A 21,252-nucleotide genomic window follows, 5' to 3' on the forward strand; every position below is an offset into this window, starting at 1 on the left:
GTTGTTTCAAGCTGATTGAAGTATTGTGAAGCGTATTGTCAGATAACACTGCTGTAACTACTGAAATTCATGCATGCCCAGGAAGCTTGTACGCATGTGTTTGTATGAAACCCACATTGAAATCGGCCATATAATGATTCAAGCTCAACCATATATATTTTGTTCTTTTTCTGAAATCCTGTTCCTTTTTAACTGAATCACATCTGCACTGAGAAATGATCACAGAGATCAGGTGAATTATATTTTATTACCACCAAAGTCATCAACTCAGTCAAGTAGTACAATACAGAGCCCAGAAATGCAAGATAGGACCTACAGCTGACCACTGGTCCGAGAAAACATCACAACAACAAAATACGCCTGTGAATGTGTGGCAAATGACCAGACATGGAATACTACATTGAGAAATGTAATGGGGAGAAAGCATTACTTCAAACAGTGTAACAGTGTTTGTACAGTATTTACTGTATCTGTCATCTAAACAAACAGGATGATTTACATCAAATCATCTATTCGTACAAACATCTCTGAAATTCTGAATTAACCTCTTATCAAAGACACAATAACAAATAATAATGGAATCACATTAAGCACAGGGTGAATATGGCTTTGCAGCAACAAATCACTTTGAAATCTTAACAAATCTTGTGTCATTTTTATCTAAAATACATATTTCTTCATTAATTCTAGATTATGGAAAAAAATGCGCACATTTTGTATGTCGCCGTTTGTTTCCGATAGAATCGTATTTCAACACAGAAGAACAACTGGGGACACAGGCATAACAACATATTTGCACGCACACGCACCGTATATGTTCCCCCCAAATATCTGTGAAAAGGTGAACTTGCGAATATGCGGAGGTACATTGTACTTCCCGAGCTGCCGTCATCAATCATTTTTCTCAATTAATCATTCATACACCTCTGATGTGCCTTAATTAGACCATATGTAATTGTCTCTGCTTTCAATGTACACATTTTAAAGTGTTTATTTGCATTGTTTGGGCAGACACAAGTGTATATAAATCGGTGTATTTCGATGGCATCAACGTCGTATACCTGATCAGTCCATTCACGCTGCAGATTTCCACATTTGGAAGAGGCCTGATTCAAATCTAAGGATATCCACTCCTATTTAGTTGACACATATCCAATTTGTGTTACTTTTTTTTTTTTTTTGTCACTTGAACCATGCAGAGTAAATTCTGTCATTGTGTCCATCAGCCTTCAGCCTTTTTTTTTTTTTTTTTTTTTGTTACATACTTACACACACTGTCATGATTTCTGTTGTTGTTGACTTTGTTTTGATGAGATTTAGTTTTTATTTCATGTAATGTCATGTTTTGCCTGTGTCCCTTTTTGTCGTGTCTACTCGTTAGGTTTTCGTCCCCAGCAGTTCTCATCAACCCTGCTCCTTGTGTCTACCAATGGGCTTCCTCGAGCCACTTGAGTCTTGTCCATATGTGCCTCATTGTCTCGTCAATTTGCTTGTATTTCGTTCCCTGGTTTCTTTCAATCGATGTGAGATCATTGACGCCATATGTCACGTTTCTGTCGTCGTGGGGAGTTTACTCCCCATTTTTGTTTGTTACTTGGAATAGTTTTTTTTGGGGGGGGGAGGTGGAGTTAATTAATTTAGTGTTTTGAATATCCAATGTGCCTTGTTTCCGTTTTGGTTTTTGAATTTTTTATTGATTTTTTTTTTTTTTTGGGGGGGGGTGATATGCCTCCTCCCCTGGCTCGTTTCTCCTCCTTCCCTGAATTTGGCTCCACCTTTTTTGCCTCCACACCAACACCACATAAAATCCACTTGTGACATGCAGGCAGACACGCACGCACGCACACACACACACACACGCAATTAAACAGTCTCCTATTGATTTAATGGCCAAGTGGCAGCTGGCAGGGACTACAAACTTCCAACAGTAACATGGACAATCCAAAGGACCTCATGAATCCCTGTTTCTGCAGCTTGTCAAATATACCGCAATTTCCACTCCTTCCGTTCATCATTATTAATGCTTATAGGTACCATTGACAAGAAATGGTACACATGCATTGATATTGATTACTACTATTACTATAACAAATGTGTGATTAAGACGTTGTGGCACAGGAGTAAATACCCCAATGCAAAGTGTAGACCAAGGCAAACTGGGATGCAGCAAAACAATAACTCTCTCAAATATGATCAGTTGTGATGTCATTAAGTCTACTGTGGTGCTTTTAGCAAAGAAAAGCTACAAAGTAATTTAACTGCATAGAACTGCCACGTGATGAATACTGCTCATATTTTATAAGGCAAACATGAACATGAAGTGGGGCACAAAATAAAACAGCACATAGAGTGAAGGACACTCTTAAAACAGTTTCAACACGGCATGTGTCAGGTGTAAAGTTGGAACCAGTGTGTCTTTAACCACCAAGTGGCTGTGTACAGTGGATATAAAAGTTTACACACCCCTGTTCAGATGCCAGGATTTTGTGGTATAAAAAAAATATGGATCAATCAATTGGAAAACAAATTATCTTTTCGAGAGGGGAAGTTAAACAACTGAAATGGTGTGGTTGCACAAGTCTGCACACCTGCTTAAAACTGGAGATGTGGCTGTGTTCAGAGTTAACCCATCACATTGAAACTGCTATTAAATAGGCAGCACTAACCAATTAAAGGGCCTCTAATCAACCCCTAATAAATTTCAGGTTCAAATTCTAGTGGTTAGGGTTAGGGTGCTTTTTTTTTTTTTTTTTTACTTTCTAGCAGAAGTCAAAAGGTGCTTCACTCCAGTGGTGCATTTGCACCAAATGTACCGTTTGGAATTATGGCCAAAAAGTTTGTTGGTTTCGTCGGACCTTAACAAAATTCCCCAAACACGTCGGAAAATGTGTTGTTGTGGTATGTGTTATTTTGGGTTAAGGGGCAGGCACTTTACATGGTGGCAGGTGTGGGCTGAACCATTAAGTGATTGGTTGATTGTGACCACAGCTCCATCCCAATTACAAGCGACTGTGCACATTTTTGCGAGCACATTTTTTAAAGTTGTTTTTTTTTTAAAACTGTTTTTCAATTGAGTTGTACAGGCTATAGGTCACATTAATGGTGGAAACGATTTTGAAATGGTTTATCTTAGTGTCATTTTTAATTTCACAAATATATATCATTTGAAAAGTGATCTGTCGACTTTTTCTATCCACTGTAAATGCAAAATAAACAGCAACAAGTGAGAATGCATGCTTTTTCAGCTACTTCTACAAAGTTCTCCATGTTTAGACCTACAACTATGAGGTTCTTTCCTGATCAGGGAGTAAGCAAAGGACCAAACTGTTTTTCTTCTTTTGTGCTTTTGTGTGAGGTCACACAGGGGCCAAATATTCGGCTATTCCAGCATTGTCCAACGTATAGTAACTGTTAGGTACTGTGGATATGACAGAACAACCTCCCTTATTCGGGTCACGGGGGTACGTGGCGTTAACATTATCAAGTTTAAACCTTTGTCCGTTTTAAAGAACAAATGCTGGCAGAGAGATATTTCCCAAGTCTGCTTTTAAAAAGGAATCATCACTGATTTGAGAGACATAACAGAAAGTCTTTGTTAAGCCACAACTTGACAGCAAATCTGTTCTTCCCCTTCGAACTATTATTAATTAATATTTCATAGAATCTGTTGTACACTGGGGGCTAGGAAAATAAGATGCAATTCGTTTAAATAGAATGCTGATGCAACGCAGAGCACTCAGTAAAGGTAGCACACAGCCTCCAGATGATAATAATGCTGCAAGTAAGAAGCAGAGTCAGTGTCACCATGCTAGCAGCTAATGTACAGTGTGCAGGAGTTGTCAGGTATGCAGAGGTCACAGCAGTAAGGACAAAGGGGGGCTTATCCCTGTTCATCCCCCACATCATTGCCTACATTGAGCGGAGCCACAGTATCTCCATTGCAGCGAGATACGGGCTCTGCTTCCTGCGGCGGTGGGTTCGGCAGCTGTTGCTCTGCCTCATCTACGGCCTCTAGAAGTGGCTTGTTTATCTCCGTGACCACTTCCTGTGGTGTGGCGGCAGCAGGTGAAGGTGCAGAGGGGTCTGCGGCAGCCTCGGGAGCTGCGGGGTCCGCTGTGGCGCTGGCTGCCGGACTGGAGACCTTTGTGTTACTTTGCTCAGTTGCTCTCAGTCTCTTCATGATTGTGGTGACCCGCACAGCTTTCTGTAGGAGGAGAAAGCAGGCTAAATGAACTAGTGACTTGACTTACAAGAGTTCTTTTAACGAGCCACCCCATGGTCTATTTTCTCTGTGTTGCGTGCCAAAATTTTAGTTACAAGCGAGATTCTTGACTTGAGTGAAAAATCAGTCACTAACGCACTTTCAGACGTTTATTGAACATGATAAATAGTCAAACACACAAATATAAAATGACAACACTTGCAAAGAGCATGGCGGAGGAGCTCACAGTGCACTAACCACATCGTAAGCGGTCAAGCCGAGCTGGAGCGAGACCTTCTGACGTCACTCACTCGTAGGGTTGGGCATCAACTATCGAGAAGCAATTGGCACCGGGACTAACATTCCGATTATGGATTAATTCCTGGAATTGTTCAAATTAAAAAATGTCTACAGTCCGCTGACCTGAAAAATGCGGCGAAAACCAACGAAGAAATGTGTGGTGGAGTTCGAAAGTGCGTCTGAACTTTGTTAAAACAAATGACCAGTCATCTCAGTGCAACACTTGCAATAATATATAATAATAATATATAACATATTGTGGCGGCCCGGTGGCCGACTGGTTAGAGCGTCAGCCTCACAGTTCTGAGGTGTGGGGTTCAATCCCCGTCCCCGCCTGTGTGGAGTTTGCATGTTCTCCCCGTGCCTGCGTGGGTTTTCTCCGGGCACTCGGGTTTCCTCCCACATCCCAAAAACATGCATTAATTGGAGACTCTAAATTGCCCGTAGGCGTGACTGTGAGTGCAAATGATTGTTTGTTTCTATGTGCCCTGCGATTGGCTGGCAACCAGTTCAGGGTGTACTCCGCCTCCTGCCCGATGACAGCTGGGATAGGCTCCAGCACGCCCGCGACCCTAGTGAGGAGAAGCGGCTCAGAAAATGGATGGATGGATGAATATATTATGCAAAGGAGGTTTCATGACATCCAGAAGTAACACGGTACCGTCTTTGACTTTGCTCCCTCCCACTCCGAGCCTCAGACGACAGCACGCTGAACTTTCGTGAAGTCAATCGGTTGAGTGAAAAAATAACATACATCTTACGTCAACATTAAGGCAGCAAACAAGCTAAACGGTGACTTAAAAGGTGGGTCAACGTAAATGCAAATAACCAGCTAACATTAGCATATATATTTTCTGTACCATAAGAGCACTGCAGACACTGTCTACAACGCTGACACACAATGCCTGAAAAAGCAAACATGACAATTAAATAAAAACAAGAACAGTTTTTGAGCTTTTACTGTACCTGCTACTAATCGAGAGTGGGCGGCCAAGTTGTTCTACTTTTGTCTGATATCAGGTTAGCCCATCAGTTGGAGCTCAGTAACATGTTTTAAGCCTGCGAACATTAGACATTCATTCATCTACCGTTACGCTTCTCCTCACTCGGGTCGCGGGCATGCTGGAGCCTATCCCAGCTGACTCTGGGCGAGCGCCAGGGTACACCCTAAACTGGTCGCCAGCCAATCACAGGGCACATATAAACAAACAACCATTTGCACACATATTCACACCTACGGGCAATTTAGAGTCTTCAATTAATCTACCACGCATGTTTTGGGGATGTGGGAGGAAACCGCAGTGCCCGGAGAAAAGCCACGCAGGCACGGGGAGAACATACAAACTCCACACAGGCGAGGCCTGGGATTGAACCCTGGTCCTCAGAACTGTGAGGCAGACGCTCTAACCAGTCGTCCACCTTTCCGCCTACCATTAGACACTCATGTGCAAATGTCAGCGATGGAAGTCACAAGCAGATCACAAGTCACTGCGGGGGGGGGGGGGGCAAAAAAAAATCAAGCAGGTCAAGTCACCACTAAATTTCAAGCAAGTTGAGTCAAGTCATTACTTGGTTGAAGCAAATCGCAAGTCAAGTCATACAATCTTGCTCCAATCGCAACATATCTTGGAGTGGTCATAAAATGTTTTTTTCACCAAACAAAATATTTAAAAATATATTCAAACCTAATAAAAGTTAAATGAACAACAACTAAAATTATGATTGATTCAATGCATTGCATTTAATAGTTTTAAAGTTGTATTTCAAATTCAATTTAACTTTATTTCTGAACAAACTATGCTGTGTACTTTGTGATGACAGCCTTGCAATTCCTACAGTTCTTAAGAGACCACCATTAAGCAAAAGCCAAGACTGTTTTCTGTTGGTCAAATACAATTAGATGTGAACCTAATTGGAGAATGAAAGAGATTCATAATTCAGGGAATAATACTATACATGACATAAAATGTTGCAATCCTTCAAAAAAAAGTGTACAAAGTCTGCATTCCTCCAGTGTCCTCTACTTTAAATGAAATCTTTCGGTCGTGTTTGTTATTTTAGTTAGAGGAACTGCCTCTGGACAATTGACAGTTGACATTAGTTTAAAGGTTATGTTTCATATGCTGTTGTCTCCAACCAGTTCGGGGTGTACCCCGCCTCCTGCCTGATGACGGCTGGGATGGGCTCCAGCACGCCCGCGACCCTAGTGAGGAGAAGCGGCTCAGAAAATGGATGGATGGATGCTGTTGTCTCAATTTTTAAAACATAGTGCAGACACCTTTATCACAGAGCCGACGCAACAGATGACATTTTAATGGTGGAACTTCAACACGCGTTCAGTAGTAGGAAAATGATATTCAAACGTAGCTACTCACAATATGTACTGTACTTACTCATAGTGGTATGTACTTTTGTCAACATTTTTATAATCACAATGCAAAGTGATGCCATACAGCAGACCGACAACCATCTGGTATCATCGAGAATTGACTCTTTTGTCATGCCCCCCAAGGTCTACGCACCTTTGCTGTTTTTGTTTGTTTGTTTTTTTTTCATCTCCACAACGCTAGCAACGCTGCTTCACTTCTTCTGCATTCTGCAGTTGGCATTATATTTTAGGCGCTGCTTTCTGCTCTAGAGTGCATGAGAGAAAGTGAAAAAAAAAAAGGGAGAGACTTTTGCGTGCCTATGAACCGAAACGAAAGGTGTTTTTGGAATGTGGGAGAAAGCCTGAAGAAGACCCATGCAGTCACGGGAAGAAAATGCAAACCCAGCACATGAAAGCAGAAGGCTAAATTTGAACCTGGCCCGTCAGAACTGTGCCGCCGAAAAGCTAACCTCTCAGCTGTACCGTGATACCTAAAGTTTATCCTTCCATCCATTTTCTGTACCGCTTATCCTCACTAATTAACAACTAACTAACAAATCTGGGTTCCACACATCAAAGACCCTTTTGATGTGCAGAACTGATAGCGACCAAAAGGTTGGGAGATCCTCTCTCCAACAGAACAACAATAGATTTATGAGTTGGTTGGTAGCTAGCTGTGTGAGTGTGTGTGTGTGTTAATTTAAATTTTGTACAATTGAAATATAACAAGGCGGCACGGTGGCCGACTGGTTAGAGCGTCAGCCTCACAGTTCTGTGGAGCAGGGTTCAATCCCCGGTCCCGCCTGTGTGGAGTTTGCAAGTTCTCCCCGTGCCTGCGTGGGTTTTCTCCAGGCACTCCGGTTTCCTCCCACATCCCAAAAACATGCATTACTTGGAGACTCTAAATTGCCCGTAGGCATGACTGTGAGTGCGAATGGTTGTTTGTCTCTATGTGCCCTGCGATTGGCTGCAACCAGTGTCAGGGTGTACCCTGCCTCCTGCCCGATGACAGCTGGGATAGGGTCCAGCACACCCGCGACCCTAGTGAGGAGAAGCGGCTCAGAAAATGGATGGATGGATGGATGGATATGCCACAGATTGAACTATTACTCCTGGACCTTAAGTTTTGTTTAATCACAGCCTTTTTCAGGAACTCAAATACAGTAATGAACTATTTGTTTTCATATTATATATTAAAACAAATATATATTGCCAAACGGCCACTGGGAACAATTGCTGGGACACGGGTGACACCCGCTGGGGTTTGAGAGTTACTCCAAACCTGTGGACTCTCATTCAAAGTTTCTCTAACTGAAGATAAATGCCTGTTTTGATATTTTACGAACTCTGCAGAAATATTCCAAATGTATGCCTTGATGTCGGTGTCATTGTTTCAGCTTTACAGGTCCAGCTGCGAGACTTTGAGAACTGTTCGTCTTGATTTGAAGCCAAACAGAACGAACTGTTGTATTGAACAATAAGCAGTTGATCTGCCAAGAATAAAGTTTTAACAATCATTCTATATGCTTGAGCTATGAGTTGGGAGTATTTTATATTAATATATGACTTTTACACCATTTTTATGGCTAAACTGTAGACCAAAATTCAAGTTGATGGGCATGGTCTTCTCCCCCACTCCCTCCTCCTCTTTTCCCTTTGTTCCCCGTTGACACTACGTGCGTGAGCAACCGCCAAACAAAGACAGCAACTCTTTCCGGTCGAAGAAGCCGAAATGCGGCTTCGATCGGTTTTTGTCAGCCTGATCTGTTGGTATTGTTTCCCTGTAGATTTCCCTTTGGATATAATTACATTTTCTATAAAATTCCACTTCTTGTTGTGTTTTGTGTGTTTTTGTCCTCTGTAATCGAGGACTCGTATTTCATAAATGTAGCAGCATTCTGGATTATGACACTGATCGATGTTTTTCGTCCCGTTTTCCTAAATTTTACACATCTAAAAAAGAGGCATGGTGCCCCCTTTTCAAGACGAAAGTAGTGATTATAACGTTAAACGTAAAATCACTCAAAAGCGGAAGGCGTCGCTTCCGGCTTATTTTTGTCCTCCTAAATTAATTACATTTTTATCCAAAACCAATATACGTTACACCAGCTATCATTGGGTGAGAGGCGGAGTCGCCAGCCAATTGTAGGGCACATATAAACAAACAACCATTCACACTCACATTCACACCGACGGGCAATTTAGAGTCTTCAATTAACCTACCATTCATGTTTTTGGGGATGTGGGAGGAAACCGGAGTGCCCGGAGAAAACCCACGCAGGCACGGGGAGAACATGCAAACTCCACACAGGCGGGGCCGGATCCTCAGAACTGTGAGGCGGATGTGCTAACCAGTTGTACACTGTGCCGCTGCTACCTAAAGTGGAATAATAAATTCTTCGCACAAACACAAATGGCATTGAATTGTGTCATAATCCTTAATGTCTTTCAATATCAGGCATTTGTGTTCTTCCTCTTCAGTTGCCATCTTAAAACTGTCATAAGTGTTCACCCCCATCCTACTGCTATTGCACCATAACACACTGTTTATAATCAACCCAACAAGTGCTTCAACAAGGGCTGCAATTATTGTTTAACACCTTTGTTATTATCTTTTTCAGTATAATTGCTTGACGGAATTGTGACTGAATTGTCAATATTCTAAGAAATGTGTTTTCAAAATTTTGAAAAAAGAGCCACATGTAAGAGGACACATAGGACTTACCTTCCATTTGGCTCTTGCAAAGTTCTTCTCTATTTGCGCACATACGTTTTCCTTGATGTTTTTATCTGAAGCTGTACCACCAGAGATCCTGTTTTATAAAAACAGGGACAAGGAACACAGAAACGCTGTTGTTATTCAATTTCTCGGATCATGTTTACAAAGAATGTGATTCATGTGCTCTAAAACACCTACCATTCATGGTTTATAGCCTCCTGAGCCGTCAGTCTCTGGTCTTGATCCACCTCCATCAGACGTGCAACCAGACTCTTAGCTGTCAGAGGGAAATGAATGTAAATTTCAACAAAGGGTTTATTCTTCCGATGGATGTCAGCGGTTTTATATTGGACTATTTTATTTTGCTTTTACAAAAAAAAGAAAAGAAAAAGAACGCATACATGGAGTGGTGTCTTTATGGTGAATCTCTTCAGCATGAAAATACCTGAATCTGAGATCTCATCCCAGTATGGAGAGTCAAACTCATAATCGCCTGCAAGGATCTTTCGGAACAGGTTCTTATCATGATTTTCATAATCATCCTCATCACTCTCATCATAGAAAGGAGGGTTGCCCGACAGTCTGGAGTTGCAAAGAGAAAAGAAATAGAAAGAAAAAAACATCTACGTGTGTACCATATATATTTTAAGAACACTGACCTATCATGAAACAGGACTAAGATCTTAAATGGGGTTCACACAAAAGGCCCAGTGGATGCCGTGTGGAACGCTGCCTCTCAGAGCTCAGTGTTGGAACAGACGTGTGGCTTGGGAAGGACAATTGCGATTGTCGCTGGAGATATCGCTATGTGTGCGGTGTGCTCTGTTGGCAATCTCAAGCACACCACACACTATAGGAGCAGTAAGCACACACGTGCCATTTTTAGTCCTCGTCATGTGTGCTGTGTGATGTTAAAAATTTGTATGTGTGACCCAACTTGAAAGTTTCACTCTGTAAATCTCTGTGAAGCTGGCCAAACAAAGCCGACAGAGGAATTATCTTTGACTCTTAAATATTATAGAGATGAATCTGTTTAAAACACAATACAATTAAAAATGAAAGAAAAACATTCTGATTTAACCTAGTTTAGGATGAAACATTAGCACTCGACAAATTGCAGTTTTACTGTATCACAGACTCAGTCTCTCACAAGCAATTAATCACGTAACTCACAGAATGTACATTATGACACCTGTTGCCCAGCAGTCCACAGGCCGACCGTATCGCTGTCTGCCAACCACCTCCGGCGCTGCAGAGGAACAAAGAATCAGGATGAATTGATTGCTATTAGGTAAGAACAACAGTTCTTTGTACTGTCTTATTTGTCTGTATATGCCCTTCAAAAACTCACCCAAATACTCTGGAGTCCCACAGGGGTCTTTGATTAATCCATTCTCCAGTTTGGCAAGATGGAAGTCACTGATGACTATTTTAGAGTGCTTCAAGCGGTTGTAGTAAACCAAGTTCTCCAACTGTGGCAATTAGAAACAGTAACGTAATAATTATGTTAAAAGTAGTGGTCAAGAACAATTCAAAAGCTTATAGGATCTCCCAAAAATTGAGAAGTGTAATCTGCTTTGAATGCACCGTGTTAAAAAAGGACAGCTGAAATACTCACCGCTTTGTCCCTGACAAAGAATGAACACAGGGGTTAAGGGCTACAATTTGATAGAAACAGTAGAAACCTTTAGCATTTTAAATTGCATAATGGCTCTTAATAAATCTTTGAGGCAAATGAGCGTTCAGATTTAACTTCCACGATGAAACAGCAGACTTATGCATTTGCTTTCTTGGCAAAACAGAACGGCATCTTTTTGCAGTTTTCCCAGCAATATGTAACAAACAACATTTTATGCAGTAGCTTTTGGAAATATGTAACAAACCGGAGTTGTTATGCAGCATCTTCCGAACATTATGTAACAAAACGGAATTTTACACGTATATACATTTTATATATGCTAAAAAATATGTAACAAACCAGACTTTTATGGAGTAGATTTCAAAAATAGATAACGAAACACTTTTTTTTTTACCTGAACCTTGCAAGTTAATGAGGGTTTTTTTATTTTATTTTTTTGCAACACCTTCCTGCTAATGTTGCACAATAAAAACATTATTATCAAATGAATGGTGTATGCTTAGTGAAACGCTGGGGGGTTCATAATACAAAAATAATGCAGATCATGTTACGTTTGTATTAAGAGCACCATGGAATCACTTCAACTATGCAAATAAGAGCGAGCTCTATTAGTAAAATACAATGAATTACACTTGTGAAACATGGAATTAGAGGGAAAACAGTCCTGTTACCCTCTTTAGTTTAGGTCGATAAACGTCTCAGTCACATTTGTGCAAAATAAACCTATTTCTATAAATGTCATAGGATCTTTTAAAAATATATTTTATTTTCATGGACCCCTTGCAATTACACCACGGACCACTAGGGGTTGGGAAACACTGCCCTTGATAGTGTTCTACCTGAATGAGTTCAGTGAACAAAAGTTCATGAACTATATCATATTTTGTGCAAAGGTGAACTGAACTTAGTTCATTTCTGCCTAATGAACGTGATTGAGAATGCGTTCATTCTGGCGTCAAAGGACAGTTTTGGAAGGAAACTTTATTTTCCTTCAGGAGTGCCAGGTTTTGTTAGGGACTTCCAGGAAAATCCCGTCTGAACACACTTTCATATAGCGGCAGATAAACGATACAGTGCGGACACAGCCGCCATTCATGGTAAGCACGACGCAGCTGCGAGAGAACACGAGTTGCGTTCAGGTACACTGCATAATTGGTTCTTTTGTCATATAGTATATAATTTAAAAAATTGACTAGGCCTACTAGGGAAATTATTATTTGTCTCAGAATTCTTTAGTTAAAACTCTGTATGATCACTCTTTAATAATATGGAAGTTAATTTGTTTTGTAATATAAGAATAGATACATTTTAATATTTTTTTAAGAGTCAGGCAGAGCTGCGAGGAATGCAAAGTTATCAATGTCCTTTCACCATCGTTTCTGTAATAGTGTGTTGTGTGTTTTTCTTTGCATATTAAGGACAAAAGTCCTGCTTTTGCAACACGTTTTTCCTCATGTTTTTGATATTGTAGTGTGAAAGCTGCAGCTGGCTACTAGTGTGGAGTGAATGGGTGGTACCAATGGGGAAATGAAATGCCAGTACTTTCAGAGAACTAAAAGAACAAAAAGAACTAAGTAGTTCATTTTTGAAATGATGAACTTAGTTCAAAATGTTGAATGTTGTAATGGTGAACTGAACTTTGAACTAATTCGCGTCGAAAATGAACTTTTCCCAGTGTGTGTGCGTGTGTGCACATCCTTTTCTCTAATAGGAACGGAATAATTGATTGGATGTTCAAAGGAATGTGTTGGATGTTTTCTGAGGCTTAGAAGTGATTGAGTTTAATCTAGAGAAGAAGCTCTCTTGTGAGTGGCGTGTTACCTTAAGATTTCTGTGAACAATGTGCAGGGAGTGGAGGTAGGCGACAGCTTCCAAGACCTGGCGCACCACATTGCTGGTATCCCGCTCTGAGTAATAGCCTTGATCCAGGATCCAGTCGAACACTTCTCTGCCTGTTGCACTGAGGAAGAAGAGGAATTCCCTTATTATGTCGAACATTTGTCGAAGGTGTATATCTATGCATACAGTATACTGTACATATTTAATTTGAAAAGCTGGGATGTCACTCTTTAAACATTTGTAACATATTGTATGTGATGACTGAAGCTGCTACTCACGAGTACAGTAAATGATCAACACAGCAGCCCAGAATGATCACAAAGACACAAATAGCCCTTTCTCCTTCCGTCAAACTTACAGCTCAAGAAAGAGGAAGTATTCCTTTTTAGTCTCAAAGACATCCACCAGTTGGAGAATATTGGGATGCTTCACCCTGAGGAGATTTAAGTAATAGGGATTAGCTGTAAGCATGTGTTACTATCAGCAGCATTAAAAAAGGAGGATTTGACAGGAGCTTAATTCTGGTTTGCCCTACTGATTAACTATGTCACATTAAGCTTTGAATGAGGCAAATATGCGTTAATGTGCTGCTACCTAATTGCCTTTCCCTGCTATTATTTACTGCCCTTGACAATAATAAACTGCCGAGTTCTATCTTGTTGACGGTTTAAAAAAAAAGAGGTACACTGGAGTTATAAGCAATCGGGCTTATGCGCAACCAACATGCGCATTCAGCAGAACAGAATGAAGCACTGTGCTGGGACAAAGGACCTGTAGGAATATTAAAATATTAGAAATGTTAAATGTCTACAATGCCTTTTCATCTACACAAGATGTCTTCAAGAGCTACCAAAGATCACCATACGTTTAGTCTTTGTTCATGTTTCCGTATACTATCATCCATATATATGTTTAAACTATCACTGATATATTCTAGCAAGTTAGGGGTCAAACCATCATGTCATCAGCCTGTAGTTGTCTTAGTTCGCCCTGCGCACATGAGACGTCCGCCAACCTGTTTTCCGGCTTGGTCACGAGATGTTGAGCATAAGGCCCACCGACGGAGAGATTAAAGAAAAATCACACTGCTGTATAATATTGATAACTAGACACCAGGGGTTGGCACACATCCCTAACCCAACCTATTGGATAGACTTTTACATTAAACACACTCTATATGTAAATGGTCTCAAAGCAGAGTTGCAGTTTGAAAGTAATACACAATTCAGTTGAAAGATGACAGAATGTCATTTCTGTAAGTATCAAGGGAAAAATACATACACCACAGTTTGCATGCCTCTGGAATGTAACTACATTTAGCTCCAGCCCTACTTAAATGGGCTATTTACAGAGAAACACGACTTGTATCATCTTCTTGGTTTAGTGATACTCCCTGTCAAAGGTTTAGACACAGTTTCACATTCAAAAGCACTGGAAAGTGTGTCCAAAACTTTGACTGGTAGTTTATTTGTTTGCTACTAGGCGGTATGTCCAGGTAATGCTAATATGCTGTTAAAGGGACTGTTCAATGATCAAATAAAAGCAGAGAGATTGCATGATTACAAAACAGTGGTGAATTTAAGTAAAGGAACTCACATCTTTAAGATGAGGATTTCATTTTTTGCACCTTTGCGCACCTTCCTTCCATCCTTCTTGAGGAACTTTTTGCATGTGTACATTCTCATCGTATTTTTGTCCTTGGCTCTGAATATCTCACAGAACTCCTCCCTGGAAATAAGCATTTAATGGAGATATTAATATATGGATGAAGTGGTACATTGGAACAGCTAAAGTTGAATGCCTCTGAAGTCGCACAATTTGAATTTGGTCCTGAATTATAGGAAACGGTTAAAGGTATATCAAATGTAGAACAAACAATACATGTCTCTGTCCTAGCATCTAAGTACAACATGGCTAACTCAATAGGAGGATTTAAAAAAAATTAAAAAAAATAAAAAAATGGAATGCACCGGAAAGTCAGCTGGCAATTCGTCGTTATGTAAAGTAACTCAGTAGCAGTAATCTCCCTCTTCTCAGTTCTCATCGCGTGTCATACAAGTTGAAAGAAGTCTTTACATGATGCAATCCACCTTTAGTAAATCTCCCTCTCAACAATTTCAATACCTCCAACACCAGGCCTTTGTGCTCTCAAATCGATTCCCAAACCAAAATATTGATACCTTTGTGTATTGAGATCTTGGTGGGAACAACATTTTATTCCGTTTGTGTAAGCCTATAGCCAAGTCTGTACAACGGCATTATGGCAGATCTTAAGTAGGAGTCGTGTGAAGCTACATTATGTCAACTTCCAAACAGCCAAGACGCGGTTTGTGAGGATTAGGAAAAAAATGTAAGACGTTGTAGCACCACAACAAACCTCGTAAACAATTCAGGTTAAACCACAACACAGAATACGAGACACTTCTTGATGAAGTGGAGTTTTGGACATTAGAGGAGCACAAAATATTTGTATCAGATCGGTACTGCCGATACCAGCTTGAATTTTAATCAGCGAAAGGAAATCGGTAGTATCAAATATCACCAATCACCAAGTCAGTCACTCGTCATCAAAGAAAGGTTGAACTGTTTTTTACTTCAAAGTTGCTCCTGATGCTGCGTCATCAGTAAGTGAATGAGGAAACAGTGTTAAAGGGGTTTGAGTACCTTGAAGGTAGAAAAGTGCTACATGAGCGGAAGCCCGTTTACCATTTACCAAACCATCAACATTTTAAACAATGAACAACAATTTGAATACTAATTTGTCACTTAAAACATTGCCATTGAAATTAATAACAGTGTAAGGATAGCAAATGCATGACGCTGAAATGGATTAGTTCAATTTGAATTATTTACCATGAAAAAAGTAACACAACAAAGACAGTCAGATCTCAGCGATTCCACTTGATCTTTATACTATGATGATGTAATCTTCTCTGATCTTTATACTATGATGATTCTGTATGATGTAAAACATGTTTGCAAATATGTACAGCACTCACGATTTAACAATTTGACCCATGTCATACTTGTCCGTCACGTCTGAAGGACTGTGGTAATCCTTTTTTTCGCCGATTGTTAAACAGCCAAATGGCATGGCCACTCCTGACCTGTGGGGACAAATAGACAGAGACAGACAGAAAAAGAGCTGAATACGAAGATAATACCGGACTTAAAACTGCACCAGGGGGAGCATTAATACCATAAATAATTTATGGTTATGCTGAAAACGATAGTCATTCATTCATTTTCTACCACTTAACCTGTTTAGGGTCGCAGGTGAACTGGGCTTTATCTCAGTTGACTTTCCGTTGTGAGGCGCTGTAGACCCTGAACTGGTTGCCAGGCAATCACAACTGAAGATGATATTTGTATACGAAAACAGAACTTACAATTTGGAAGACCCGTCAGCCTTTACACTAAACTCAGTTGCAAATGATCAGCGAATGTTGCTCTGCTTTAAATCCCTTCACATGAGGTTAAAACAACTACCACAGATGTGCTACTTATTCCTCAAGGGGAACTTGTCAGTGTTGAACACTAGCTTCTTGTATGCTTAATGGCTATCGCAGAAATGAAGTGAGCAAAATCAGTAAATCTGCGTGAATAAAAAGGAGAGTGTTGCTAAGTCAGTGTGCTCTAACATTTCTCCAACTGAGCGAAGAGTCAAATGTATGCTTTTCCTCCTATCAGACCGCACTGGTGCTGGCAGCCTCTATTATAGATGCAAACCCAAAAATGAGCCCAGCCAGCAAGATGGATGGATGGATAGATACAAAAAATATCTCAAATGCTCTCATACATGCGACTGAAAATGTTTTTTTTCCCCTGAGGGAGATTTGCTTTAAGATAGATAGATAGATAGATAGATAGATAGATAGATAGATAGATAGATAGATAGATAGATAGATAGATAGATAGATAGATAGATAGATAGATAGATAGTGCTCTCTGGACTCCCTGTTTTCATGGGAGGCATGAGCCTGTGTCGTGTACTTAATGTGAGTGGGTGACCTTTGCTGGCTCTGCATCTCCTGGTGTCACTTGCACGATACCGTCCATGTGGTGAACGTTTGGGCTCAGCAAAGTTGCACTCGAAAAGAGCAAAAGAGCATTTTGCAATGTTTCTGACCGCTGATGCAAGGAAACAAAGAAAGTTTACGGCAAGGCAAAAAACATTATTTAAACAGGAAGCTACAATCTATTAACATGCTGTGTCCCTTTATGCACTTAACATTCGGCCCAAATTTGAGCCTTTCCCTCCTTGCAATCAAAGTCAGCAAAGGCCAGATTCCCAGCTATCTCAAAGAGATTATCCTCACCGAGTATCCTGTATTGTGGGCTTTGTTAAGAGTGATTTTTCCTCCCCAATCTGGTCGGAAAGCGTTTGAGGCCAACAATCAACCATATTTCCGTTGTGTGTGGTCAACACCGACCGGGGTTGACTGAGCCACGGACTATGTGACTGTGATGTGAAACGGAACGATAGCAATCAAGAAGCAACTTGTAGTATGCGCTGTTGCCAGACACAAAGATATTAAAAATTGTCATGTTTGTAGTCTGCTGTGATGCAGAACACTGCAAATGTCCATATAAGGTAATCGTGAAAGGCTTTCTCATGAAAAAAGAAGGCTCGTAACCCCATTATGGCGTGATTTACACCGACGACTACTGGCACCATTTGGGCATTATCGCCCCTTGTTCCGTCTGTTCTCAATTCTATGGACTATCCGATCAATGTCTGGCCACACTTGATTACTCAGTTGTCTTCTGCAGTAGACCATAGTGGAGCATTTCAAATTTACGAGAGTTCACATGGACTGTGATAAAGATGTTAGTTCTGTTTAGCAAAGATTAGATTAAAGGAACATATGAGGGATTTTCTGCCTTTTCATAACCGTAAATTCATGAGTCTGGGTTAAAGCTTACTGCGAGGCTGCAGCATTTGCATGCACTTGAAATGAATAGGGGATTACTTCTTCTGCTGCTATGCAATAATAAGGAACTACATCTTCAGGAAATGTTCAATATCATTACTCTACCGTGAGCAATTATCAAATACGAGCTCAATGTAATGCATCAACATCAGCAGGTTTTGGAAAACATTCATTTAATGTTTACTTTTCAAATCCATCCTTTTCTGCCACCCCTTGCCTCCACACTCTTTCTGGCTTCACTGAACTGCTGACTAACAGGAGCCATTGCTGATTTACTGAAGTGAAGTTAAACAGGGCTGAGTCTTAGCAGTCACAAACTACATTTTATACAAACCTTCGCCCATGAGCATGATGAAAAGCATTTCCTTTGATGAGTGTGTACGAAAGCAACACAAATGTGGATCAGTCAACAGAACCACAAATTCCATCTATACATTTTCTGTACTGCTTATCAGTTGAGGGTTGTCTTAAAGGGGATGTACACTACTCATTCACAGAGCATTTGTGAATGAGACATTGACAGTCAATGAATACCACGCCAGTGTTTGGCAATGTGTCAATGCACCATATACAAAGAGTGAACTTCTCTTATTTTCTACACGCTGCGCTTTGATTATACTAATGGAAGCAAGCAGCCGGCTGCTGGGAACTCTCGCTGTCGAACGAGGCGGAAGAGGAGATGGACACAAATGTCAGCAAAACCTTTAACAAGTGTGTGTAGACTTTATATAAACACAGTGTGTATACTCTATTTTTTATTAACAAAGCATCCATCCACCTATTTTCTCATTTTGTATACCAAATACGCTGGTCAAAACAGTGGGTAGATCTCAGCCAATTAAAGCTTTCGACTACACCCTGGACTGGTCGCAAGTTAAATAACGCACGATTGTAAAGAGCTTTTTCAGTAAGAATTGATCCATCCCCAACTGCACAAATGACAGCAATGTGAACCACTTCACTATCGTATAAAGATGTTTGTGATGTGTAACAACTGTGAGTAATTTACGAAGTAACAAAATGACAAAATACATACGTACACAAATAGTAAATAACTTGGGCCTGGTACACATAAGGCTATTTCCAATCCTAAAAGGTTGTTTATCAGATATACAACTATTATATAAATATTGAACAGGTTTAATATTTAAAACTGTCGGCCCCAATCCGTCTCGGACTCTGTTATTGTGACATATTCACTCTAAACACACCTCGGACCACAGGATAATCTGATGGGATAATCTTATAAAACATAAATTAGTCTGGCATCTGTCGTCCTTGGTTGGGAAAGGACAAAATTGGGCCCAAAATATCCTGATTATCTTGATGTGTGTACAAGGGCTAAGTAACTACTGTAACTAACTAAACTAACTAACAAAATGGTGAGGCACCAACCTCTTTCCTCTGCAACATAAAAGGAAGTCTACTGTATTCTGAATTGTTTTCCCGCTGCAGTAGCAATTGTGATTCATTATAAAACTGAAATCAAATGTTTGCTGTCTATCCGGCTCAATTGCTTGGATTATTTTTTTTCTCGTCACATCATTTCATTGCATGATGATTTCTGGCACGGCCGAATTCAATGAGCTAAAGCAGCTGCCAGTCACGCCCACTTGGCTGTTGTCACGTCACTGATTCCGTTCATACTACGCAACCCCCTTACACACTGGCTGTAAAGTCTTTGAGGTAGTATCACAGCTGCAACAGAGGTGGATAAAAATGCGTGAGGGGTTTCCGCACTGCCAAGATAGGGGTGTAAATTCTTGAGACCCACTCTATTGTGTTGAAAGTTATTTTATACATCACACCAAATGCCGTGATGGCAGTCCCACTTCACTGGGTTCTGTTTAAAAGACACAGTAGTACGGTTGTGAATCATCAATTTTGCAGGCTTTTGTGTGAAAAAGGCGACCCTACTCCGAACATCACTGGACATTATAAAGTAACATCCTGCATAAACATTGGACTGCCTCATTTTTTAAATATTTGACAAAGGGAAAATGTTGACGTTTCTTAAGCGTTTCAGTGCACTAATTAGAGTTGTATTCACCAGAAGCTGCCGAGGACAGCAGCGATGAGGAGTGTAGAACGATTAGAAAAGAGCTGGATATCGCAGGAAGCGATAAAGATAGAGTGGCCATGCATACACGATTGAATTATTAATGCCAATCTCCTTATCTACAATGTGTTTCACTCGGCCCGCAATTAATGTTTTACTTGTATTGAGAATCTTTGTATCCCGGAGCGCTTGCTTTTACAGTATAAAAGGAGCACAGCCATGGCAGCTCTGGCAGTGTAGTAATAATTATCAGGCTTCTCCTTTCACCTATAATCCCACGTCAGCGTGCTGCATGGTTTATCTCTCAGATTGGATTTCTCATTTGTTTGCCAGAAATCACAAAGAATTGGAGCCTGAGGAATGCTATTTAATTTGAGGATCTTGTTCAAGGTCCTGATGAGTAACAGCTTGTGAAAAGAAAGTAACATTTCCCTCACTCAGCACAACCTGTCCTAACAAACAGCTTTCTAAAACGAGGTGTAATTATAAGAACACGCCAGAAAAAGACTAAACAAGTTGCAGTTCTATACATCAATCAACCCCCTGGCACTGTTCTTCTTTACCCACTACCCACCTGAACATTATTGTTCTTCTTCAGAGCAGGGAAGAAAACGCACAGCCTCATTAGAAGCGGAACAATTTAAATCATATTTATGTAATTGAAAAGCCAGTGAACAGCACCTCAGAGCCTGCTTGCAATAAAACCAGGGTACAGGAACATACACTGATGATTGTTTCTTCTGAAAAGAGACGTCACACCTGTAAAACAGCTGATTCTATTGCATAGCCTTCCCATATTTCCCACTTGCTGGAAACAAACGTCAGTTTTCCAGTGTACATGGTTTTATAACCCAAGCAGCTCCTCTCTGGGTATCACAGGCCAAAACATATTTAGTTGAATTTTGCCTTAGATTACACAATCCATCCATCCATCCAGCCATCCATCCCTCCATTTACTGCCACTTATCTGAGGTCAGATCGCAGGGGCAGCAGCTGAAGCAGGGAAGCCCAGACTTCCCTCTCCCCAGCCACTTCGTCCAATTCTTCCATGGGAATCCTGAGGTGTTCCCAGGAAGGCGCTCCCGGAACACCTCACCAGTGAGGCGTCTGGGGGAGCATCCTAACCAGATGCCCGACCCACCTCATCTGGCTCCTCTCTATGCAGAGGAGCAGCGGCTCTACCCTGAGCCCCT

The 21,252-nt window shown here is 40.7% G+C and overlaps 1 protein-coding gene across 3 annotated transcripts in view; it reads right to left on the reverse strand.

Annotated features, from left to right (window-relative positions):
• Nucleotides 1–238: 238 nt before the first annotated feature.
• The window catches only part of camkvb (CaM kinase-like vesicle-associated b), a 50,284-nt gene continuing 29,270 nt past the window's right edge, over nt 239–21,252 (reverse strand). The window contains exons 2-11 of one of the 3 annotated variants that reach the window (XM_061688992.1): nt 16,066–16,173; nt 14,663–14,794; nt 13,425–13,499; nt 13,049–13,187; nt 10,940–11,060; nt 10,762–10,837; nt 10,034–10,170; nt 9,787–9,865; nt 9,595–9,682; nt 239–4,204 (exon numbers count right to left, since the gene is read on the reverse strand). In XM_061688992.1, the coding sequence (XP_061544976.1) occupies nt 3,881–4,204; nt 9,595–9,682; nt 9,787–9,865; nt 10,034–10,170; nt 10,762–10,837; nt 10,940–11,060; nt 13,049–13,187; nt 13,425–13,499; nt 14,663–14,794; nt 16,066–16,160 (1,266 nt within the window). In that variant the 5' untranslated portion in view covers nt 16,161–16,173 and the 3' untranslated portion in view covers nt 239–3,880. Of the gene's footprint in view, nt 4,205–9,594; nt 9,683–9,786; nt 9,866–10,033; nt 10,171–10,761; nt 10,838–10,939; nt 11,061–13,048; nt 13,188–13,424; nt 13,500–14,662; nt 14,795–15,036; nt 15,088–16,065; nt 16,174–21,252 lie in introns of those variants that run through there. The other 2 variants (XM_061688995.1, XM_061688994.1) reach the window with 2 other exon arrangements.

The sequence above is a fragment of the Phycodurus eques genome, chromosome 10 (assembly GCF_024500275.1).
Source record: "Phycodurus eques isolate BA_2022a chromosome 10, UOR_Pequ_1.1, whole genome shotgun sequence".
NCBI lineage: Eukaryota > Metazoa > Chordata > Actinopteri > Syngnathiformes > Syngnathidae > Phycodurus > Phycodurus eques.